The 10,033-nt window shown below is 36.8% G+C and overlaps 1 protein-coding gene across 1 annotated transcript in view; it reads left to right on the top strand.

Annotated features, from left to right (window-relative positions):
- Nucleotides 1-720: 720 nt before the first annotated feature.
- Nucleotides 721-10,033, top strand: part of LOC306874315 (neurotrypsin-like) — a gene marked incomplete at both ends in the record, with an annotated part of 33,592 nt that continues 24,279 nt past the window's right edge. Inside the window, 4 exons of the mRNA XM_079424288.1 lie at nucleotides 721-1,030; nucleotides 3,127-3,265; nucleotides 7,437-7,615; nucleotides 7,709-7,859. Of these exons, the coding sequence (XP_079280414.1) occupies nucleotides 721-1,030; nucleotides 3,127-3,265; nucleotides 7,437-7,615; nucleotides 7,709-7,859 (779 nt within the window). The remainder of the gene's footprint in view (nucleotides 1,031-3,126; nucleotides 3,266-7,436; nucleotides 7,616-7,708; nucleotides 7,860-10,033) is intronic.

Genomic DNA, 10,033 nt, shown 5'->3' with positions numbered 1-10,033 from the left:
AAACAAATGGAGGAATTGTTTCCATTTTTGCTGATAACCAACTATCAATATCAAACCAGAATTTAGAAGTAACCTTACAGTAAGAAGTGTACTTTTTTATTTAGCCTACAAAATGGAATAGCCACAGAAAGACATGTGGTGTCTTTGGTGACCAACACAAGAGGGCAGACATGAACCTTGTTTCGGCTGTTGGTCATTGCGATTATCCCTGAATCCGTGAACAGATTTCACACCAGAGCCCCGGAGAGAGCAAAAGCGATGACCAGACTCTTACTGAAATAATGCCAGAACTGTGCACTCTCATTTAAGTGCAGATTCTGAGAGGTTCGGCGCGTGCATCTGATCATGGAACATCCCCCAGAAGCTTATGTGGTATCGTGACTATTTTAGTGGAAGTATTTTTAACAATTTATTTGCAATAGCTATACTATTTTGGTTATTCTGCACCTTGACTATTTTTACTTAAGACATCATATACTAATTTTTGACCTTCTTTTGCAAAACTTCAACTTTCTGGTGACTCAATCATCAATATGCATGAGTCATTAAGCCCCGGGCTTCCTCGCTTTCTCTTTTATTGATCCGCGTCTGAGCTGCTCCGATAACAGCCAAAGACAAGATATGAGACAACTCAAGGACCATGTCTCCTCATAGAGGAACTGGAGAGGAGCTGCTAGTGTTATTTAGGTTATGGTGACAGTGACAGACAGGTTGATCGTGATGGATGTGAGATGTCTATTCCTCTTCACCGTCTGCTCGCTGCTCATCGCGTGCAGTGACGGGTCTCCGTTCACCGACTGCATTCAGAGCAAAGGGAGAGCGGGGTTTTACAAGGGGTCCATAGACTCCACTGAATCGGGCGTGAAATGCATGAACTGGAGCGATGTGCCGGGTGTTATAGAGCGGTATCCGGGAAAAGGGCTTGGGGATCACAGTTTCTGCCGAAACCCGGACGGAAGAATTCGGCCCTGGTGTTTCTTCCCAAACAGCCGAGGACGCATAGACTGGGGGTACTGCGACTGCAAGCAAGGTATACTATATCAGATAAAAGTATATAATTTGCAAAAAGCAACCATTTATATTAACTCATGTGAGGGAAGACTGCGCGTCAAGCACAGTCCACGCGCCTTAGATGTTCAAGATTTTTAAGATTAGTGTAATGTTTATTCTTAAATATTCTGCTAAACTTATGATTCAGAATCAAACCATAGGCAGGTCAAAAACAGTGCAGGACACGCAAGCAAGCTAAGACATGTTTAAATGCATCACGCGTGGGAAAGGTATGCGCGCCCCAGGTAGCCTAAGTTACCTGCTATACTGAGAACAAAGCGGCCACTCTCATCATCCGGTGCAAGAGGTCGTTTTATCATATGCTTAAAGACAATCTCCAACAGCAGTTTTTGTCATTTGATATAATTCCGGCTGCAGCATTGGCTCTTTAGAAGTTATTAATTGTGCACGAGCGCTCTCTCGTCAGGCTCGCTCGCTCGCTCTCGTGCTTGGTTATTTCTGGAGCACGAGATAAAGAGTTAATGCGCTGATGAGGAAGCCAGCACGATGTAATTTGACAATTACTCAGTATTTTAAAATTATTACCTTTGTGACAACGTGAGAGAATAGCCTAAATACTTTTGAGACGTATATATTTTACGGGAGACAGGGGCAGTCACACCTTTTACCTCAATGAATAAGGTAAGCTTGTTTTTAAAAGTCAATTTCTTTATAGAAGTATAGGCTACAAAAAAGCTAAAAGCTAACATGTCCACTGGTTATCCCAAGAAAAAAACGTTCATGGAACACAATCTGACCTTTGTGACAACATGCCCCAATGTGGCATAAACAATTTCCACATGTGACAACAATCCCCTGTCTTCCCTGTGTTCCCAGAAACAACGAACTGTATTGTGGTGCATAGGCAAAAGCTGTGGTTAGCAAGGTTCATTTTAAGGATAGGAATGTGCATCCTCGTGGTCTCTGATTTATCAAGAAATTTTCATCAAACTATTTTCTTATAATATCCCTAGGAAATTTAAATACAGGCACAAATAGTCTGATGATGTAACCAACGGGGTCAAATATTGGCCATGGAAAGAAAACTGGGAGAAGATGGCTTAAACTGTAGGCTGAGTTCCTCCATAATCTTTCTGTATTTATTTTCTTTTTGACATTTGTTTACAACCTTTCCAATTATATTAGTTAAAAGCTCTTTGCATGTGGATATTTGATCAATGTCTTAATGTGTATTAAATGGGAACTGGATGAGTTTATTTAAATATTTAAATATTTTATTAGTTTATATTTCATCAGCCGCCTATCAATTTCCAAACATTCTGTGAATGTTTTGAAGCGCTGAAATGTTTGAAGAACATGTGCTGCCAACATGTTTAATTGTGTACTGTGTGTGATTTATAACTGCTTTGAATGCAGCAGCTGGGCTGCACATACTACAAACACTTAATGCATGAAAAGTGCTTTCACACACAGACATCTGTTCCAGTAGCAAGTGGATATACTGTTGTGGCCAAAGTTTGAAAACAATTTCAAAGTCCTTTTAATGCAAGTTTACATTATTCTATTTTATGTGTGTATTTTTATGTATTTATGGGTAACTCTTTGGTTAATACAACTTACTTGGCATATGTTACATTAAATGTATAAATTATTGCACTGTTTTGCCCAAGTTTATTGTAATTTGATAAGAGTCTGTATGAGAACTGAAATAGCTATTTTAGCCACAACTGCAAATTAATATGCTGCAAATCTGTGAATATTATGCGAATATTATAGACCTGATTGTACTGCTTGTACTCAATAGCTTACATTGTTTCCATGACATACATTATAGCTGGCAGTACTTTGCAGTATCACACACACAAACACACACATTTATTATAGAACTGACGAGAACTCGTGGAGGTTAAAGCATTCCTCTGTCATCACATAAAGCAAGTCATGGATTTATGTTTTCTTGCTGTGTAACTGTGGGAATATTTGTAATGTGCATATTTATCAAAATTACGGAGACCAGTGGAACCAAATGTTTGCAGAACATTTTATCACCTGCCTGAGCAGGGAAGGTCAACATCACTCTCAAGTTTAATTCTCTAACTTTGTGTGCGTTTGCAGGTTCTTTGCGACTGCAGGGAGGCAGATCCAAGCTGGATGGTACAGTAGAAGTGTATCTGAATGGTGTGTGGGGAACCATCTGCAGTAATGGCTGGGATGACCGAGATGCCGCTGTGGTGTGTCGACAGCTGGGACAGGGGTAATGAATACACACATGCATACAGTATGTATAACATGCTGTCATAGCACTTGTACTATTTGAAAGTGACGTGACGTGACATACAGCCAAGTATAACCATGGTAACCCATACTCGGAATTTGTGCTCTGCATTTAACCCATCTAAAGTGCATACACACAGCAGTGAACACACACCCGGTGGGCAGTTTATGCTGCAGCACCCGTGGAGCAGTTGGGGGTTCGGTGCCTTGCTCAGTCATGGTATTGAGTGTGGAGAGAGCGCTGGACATTCACTTCCCCACCTACAATTCCTGCCGGACCTGAGATTCGAATTCGCAACCTTTGGATTATGAGCCCGACTCTCTAACCATTAGCCAAATATTTTCAGTATACCAGTATACCACAGAGCACACGTGCAGAAAGTCTCATAATGCAATGCTTTGGACTTGACCTTCCAATTCCGAGTATTATCACCCACAGTGCATGGCTTGATGCTTACTTTTTGCCTAAGGAGCACATGTGCCCATAAGTTGAAATTTTTTTTTTATTTAATAAAGGGATACAATGATTTGATTTATAAGAACACAAAAACTACACCAGGTTTTTAAACATTTCTGTTTAAATTGTACTTAATAATTGTGTAATTATTTAAAGGCCTACTGTATATGCACAACACAGAACTTTTAATTATAAGACCGAAACACACTGTGACCCTTATTTTGAAATGTATATGCTTTACTATTTCAAAAAGATGAGGGAGATAAAATATGCACTCTTAAAACCATCTACAATATATTGCAATATAAACATCATAAAGTAAACACTGGTCAAAATTCATCAACCAACCATAGATCATAAGCAATCTATTTGCAAAAAGGTGCGGCATTCATTGATTGTGAATCCACAAGCCTATAGAACACGCAATGGAGTAGAGTTGCTACTTTGAAACATGCAGCTCTTTCATTTATTTTTAGGCGTAATAACCACATTCCTGTTTTTCTATCCCCAAAGTTAAGAGGTCTTAAAATAGGAATTCATATTTTTTAAATCATTATTTAAGAATTTTTATGATCTTTAATTTCATAAAACTGAGGATAACTTCACTTTCACTTTTCACTTTCACTTTCATAAAGGTTCTTTTTTTGTTTGCACACATGCTTCTAAATACATTTTACAGAATGCTCACATTTCTTTTTAGTTGCAAATGATCGTCAATAGAGTCACTTTAAACATCTCCTTCTTGACTTATTCAGCAGGACAATCAAGAGTTAAAGGAACAGTTCAACTAAAAATAAAATCCACCATAATTTACTCTCTCTAATGCCATCCTAAATTCTTTTACTTAAAAAAAGGAATTTAATACAAATATCAAAAAATTTAAAATTCTAAATTACCATGTTTGAGATACTAACGGAATCCAGTTTCTGATTTAAACATGCAATGTGGTGAGTTCATATGACAACAATGTCTTATATACTGGTGTTACTAGTATAATGCATACAGTTTCACATTAAAAATAGTAGGCAGTATACAGAGTAAGAACAAAGTAAGAGTGTTAGTTTCGATTTTCCCAACACCTAAATACAAACTGGACAGTCCATGCACTGCTGAAACATACAGCATTCATTATGTCTGTCATCTGTGAGTAGAAAGGGATGTGCACTGCAGTGCAGTGAGATATTTCAAATACATTACTAGTGTTGTATTCAGTTTTTGAAGCCACATTGTCATTGCCGTCACGACTGGGATAGTTACTGTGTTCTGATGACCATATGCTGCCTGTTTGTTTATTACCTAACCACAAAACAACCTTTGTAAGGTTGTGCATGGAATCCTTTGGTATTTGACCCCAGTGGGCCAAAGGTCAAAGGTCAATTTTTCACTTTTAAAATACGACATATGCTTAGTGAGTTGTCCAGCAGTAAATATGTGTGTGCAGGTGTTTTAAAAGATTGCTGATTTCTCTGGAGAGTTCTAATCTTTGTCACGAACACACCCATGTGGTTTGTGTCTATCACGCTCACACGCATGCCTATCTGAGAGCGTACATCTGAGATCATTACTGAGCGTGCTCAGAGAGAGGGAACCGCAGGGTCTCGTAGATCACATGACACAACAGTGACAGTTATAAGTCTGAGAAAAAGTATTATTTTACCATTAAAACACAAACGGACACATACACATGTGTGGACCTGTCATCATTTGACCTGGGGAGCTTAGAACCCATTTGTCATTTATGAATAATTCATTGGGTCTCTCAACTTTGATAGATGACTAGACATGAATTATTTAAAGGCTAGGGAGACAGATAGACTTCACAGACTTTGATTTATGTCTTCTATCTGTCTGTCTACCACAGGGGTTCTCAAGCTTTTTTGGTCCGCACTCCACCATGTAGCAGAAGCCATACACATTAAGATCTCATAGGCAGCAAATTATGTCCTTAGGAATAACAACACATTTCATTGTTTTGTCATTTTCATTATCATTGATTTATTACACATTTTTCATCCCCAACACCATTTTAGGACATCATAGTAATTGTCTTGTTTGTATACTGGCAATATATGAATATATATTAGGGGTGTAACAGTACACATATTCATATCGAAAATGTTCGGTACGGGTCTTTCGTTTTGGTATGCATGTGCACCGAATAAATACAGCATTGTTTTAACCACTGCATGAGTGAAACTTCATTGGAAACGTACAGCTTTATATGTTATTACTTTTTATAAGAAACAAAGTCTCATCTTTCAAATGATGTCCTTTCTTTAGGAAATTCAAACAATAATTGCCCTTTTGACACTCTTTGATGAGGCACGACAGATCACTGTATAAACGCCTCAGTTCAAACTGCAGCGTGGAGCGCGAGTGAGCATGATTATCCCTTCCTCTTTACTAGTGGTTAATGTGAAATAAACATGAATGAACATTTTATGCCTCACGTAATCACTCAATCAGTGTTTCAACTGCGGCAAGACGTCAATAAAACAGCTTGTAAACAAAATGTCACATAGTTCATTTACCTTAGGCAAGTCATCAGCGTCCACAGCTTGTTAGTTTGCTGGAGAAATGAAGTATAGAGAAAATATTAGACTCATTATATTTTACTTTACCTGGTAGTGATGTTCTAATTATTTTTTGTATGTTTAACTAAATCTGTTATGAAACAAGTTATGACAGCTACTGTGTAAATGAATATATTTAAACAACAAATAAATTTTTTATAATTTAGAAGTTAATTTAAAAACTGCATTTTGTGCAGTTTACATAATTTTTTTTTTTATTTTAAGTTGACTGTTGATTATTATATGGTAGATATTTATACCTAAGAATTTTTTTTAAATTATAAATATATTTATTTAAAGAAAGAGCAATTTGTTCAGTAAACCACGGTTTAATAATAAAAAAGCAATTTCAAGTGTAGTTTCCCCCTGTGTGTATATATATATATATATATATATATATATATATATATATATATATATGTATATACACACACACACACACACACACACACACACACACACTGTACGTAAAATAGTTTACTTAATGTATACTGATGATTTAGTTGTTTTTTCTCCAAGTAGTATTGGCTTTCAGCAGCTGCTAAATATATGGTCTGATTATGGGATCAGATATGATGTGCAATATAATGCAAAAAAGAGTGTTGCCATGATATGTTGAACAAAATGAATATAAATACTCTCCTCCTACAAATGCATATGCAGTAAGGTCAGCCACAAAAATTACTGTGTCCTTAAGCCTTCAAACAAATATTACTGTGTCCATAAGCCTTTTCATTGCTTATTTTTTACTGCACATCTTTAGTAAATCCTGACAGTACTTTTTTAATGACAACTGTTAGTGAATCTGGCCCCATATCTTACAGCAGGGACAGAAGGGAGTTCTGGCAAATACACAGGAATAATTTCCAATACTCGTGGCTATAAAAATTATGCTCATTTAAATAAATTAGAAACTCTACAGAACTGTCTTGCAATGCTAAGGCATCTCTTGGAGCCCAAGTGGGTTTGTGGCCCCAGGGTTCAGAACATTTGATCTACCATTTACTGAATTTAACAAAGGTAGATGAATAGTTGAAATTATTCAATGCATAGCTGAGAAAAGACTCAACATATAATTTCATACAATACAATAATCATCCTATTGTCCTTTTCTGTCTCAGCTATAGAGCGCGTGCACGTGTGAGTCCTCTGTCACGTCTGGTGGTGTCTGTAGTTCACTGGCAGACTGTGGGCTGTGATGGACAGGAAGAGGACTTACTGCAGTGCAATCGCACCGCCTGGAACGGTGGAGAGTGTGTTAACCGTCAGGCGGCTGCCGTCTCTTGCACGCCAGGGGAGGGTATGTACACACTCACAAAGTCTTTGCATAAACACAGACATAATGACAAATATACTCTCAAGTTAAAAGAAAATAACTTGAAGTTGTGTGTAGCTTCAGTGTTTGTCCCAGTGCGTCTCTCTGCTGGGCCATCAGCGTATGAGGGCAGAGTAGAGGTGTATCATGCAGGACAGTGGGGCACAGTGTGTGATGACCAGTGGGATGATAATGACGCTGAGGTGGTCTGCAGGCAGCTGGGGTTGGGGTAAGACACACACACAAATGTAAATGAGCTAAATGTTACAGGATTTGTTCACTTGTCATGTGTCCAAATCCAATTCAGTTGTTTTGCAGTAATGAAATCAGATCCATTCAGATGAGTATATATGAAATATAATAATTTCATCTTATCGTGGTACTGAAATCATGAGACGCATCAGACAACACAGTATATGCTTGCTTGTCATTCAATGCATAGTGAATGTAATGTGAGAATGAATGAATCCAGACACAGCTGTATCTTTGTGTATGCCATTACATTCATGCCATGTCCATTTGACGAAAAATACTTGAAATCTGATCTGACTGTTGGACTGGAATGCGTTGAATCGTATTTCAAACAACATATTCATGCGGTTTGGATTGGGTTTGATTTTTAATCAAATGAATCACATGATATACTGATTATTTGATCAAATAAACAAAATTTCAATTATAAACAAAGAATTATATTTGTACTAGATTATATTTGTATATATTTAGATATTTGTGTCAAAATGTATCTGTTTTGGTTTTCAAATCTGATTAAGTTATTTTGTAATTAAATCAGATCCATTCAGGTAGTAAATATCTCAGTAAATCATTTAGTCTAGTATATATCTAATAAATCTTGCCATGGTACTGAAATCATTAGACGCATCAGACAACATTCATGCATATGCTTACTTGCAGATCAGTACATGGTGAATGCCTCTTATGAGAAAGAGTACTTAATTAGGTAATTACTCTGTATTATGACACCTTAAAATAAAGTGTTACCACAAAAAAAAAAAAATATTTATGTAATATTTATTATTAATAATTAGATTTTTTATATTTTATATTTTTTTATATTTTAAATTATTTTAAATTAATGCATTATTTTTTTGACAGCCCTACAAAAATTACAAAACAAATGTGCCTGTTTAAACAAAGCCACAGAGGCTTGACCTGGTTTCTTGGGAACAAGCTGTCTATTTAGAGGAACACCAGGGCATTCTTACAACCAAGATGTGTGAAAATAGAAGGAAGATAGAGAGGAGGTAGGAGTGTTAGATGGAGAGAGGGAAAGAGAGGAGTAGAGTGTCTTCTCTGCATAAAAATGTGAAATATTTTCTTGGGAGGTTCCTGACACACAAAGCCAAAGTGTTCTCAGTAAGAAAGTGAGAGTGTGAGAGACAGACAGAAAATGGAGATAATGAGAGGATGAGAGCCAGAGGAACACCGAATGAGAGGGCAAAGAGGCGTAAAGGGTGATTTAGAGGGAGGAAAGGAATTACAGAGGAACGGAAAGAGGGAATGGAAAGATCAAGATGTGAATCAGGTTGATTGTTTCAAGCATTTCAACTATATTATACCGGCGGGCGTAACAAATGGTGCCCAAAAGTGAGCTTTGCAGGTGTGTGTGAGTTTGTATAATAATCACTCATGTGAAGGGCTCTCTATTGAGCGGAAAAACTCCTGTGGAATAAAACGCGTGGGTTCGTGCACATGTTGGAGACCGCAGCTCCACTTCATTTGCCTCTCAACTTTCACTGATTATTGACTGCTGAACTTTGTGCTTGATTGCCTATTAATCGCAGAAAGAATTAAAAAATATATAATCTTATAGCACACTCTTAATGTACTTGAATTAATTTGAGTTTGGACATGAGTGTTGCATCTACAGTCTGTTTTTACTTTTCTCTTTCATTTCCTGTTATGCAGACGCTCTTTTTTCAATGTGAATTAAAAAAGAGGTATCATATTAACACAAACAACTGTAATAGACTGAATCAAGGAGTAATTTTATCCTTTAGGGCTGTAATATATATTCATGTGCAATTCAGTAAGAAAAAAATTCCCATTCATTAAAAAACAGACTGTTCTGCTCCCACTTTCCAAACTGTATTTGTCATTTGCTGCCTCAAAAAATAAAAAGCATCCAATTACACAATCACCATGTTTGCGATATGGTCTGTAGCTTTGCGTTTGCAGAGTGAAAATGTATTGTCTGAGCAGGCTGTAGTGATGAATTACACATTATCGTATTTTTTAAAACGAGTGTTTATTATGGAAATAATATACTTTAAAACAATATACTTAAGAACGAATTGAATGCAGTGTTTCTGGACATATAATTGCATGTTAATTGCAATTAAATGAAAATGCATTATTGTAAATTTATAGTAAATGCAATTA

This window comes from Barbus barbus, assembly GCF_936440315.1.
Source record: "Barbus barbus genome assembly, chromosome: 8".
Classification (NCBI taxonomy): domain Eukaryota; kingdom Metazoa; phylum Chordata; class Actinopteri; order Cypriniformes; family Cyprinidae; genus Barbus; species Barbus barbus.
Note: the sequence above shows the minus strand (reverse complement) of the source record. Positions and strands in the feature narration are given on the sequence as shown.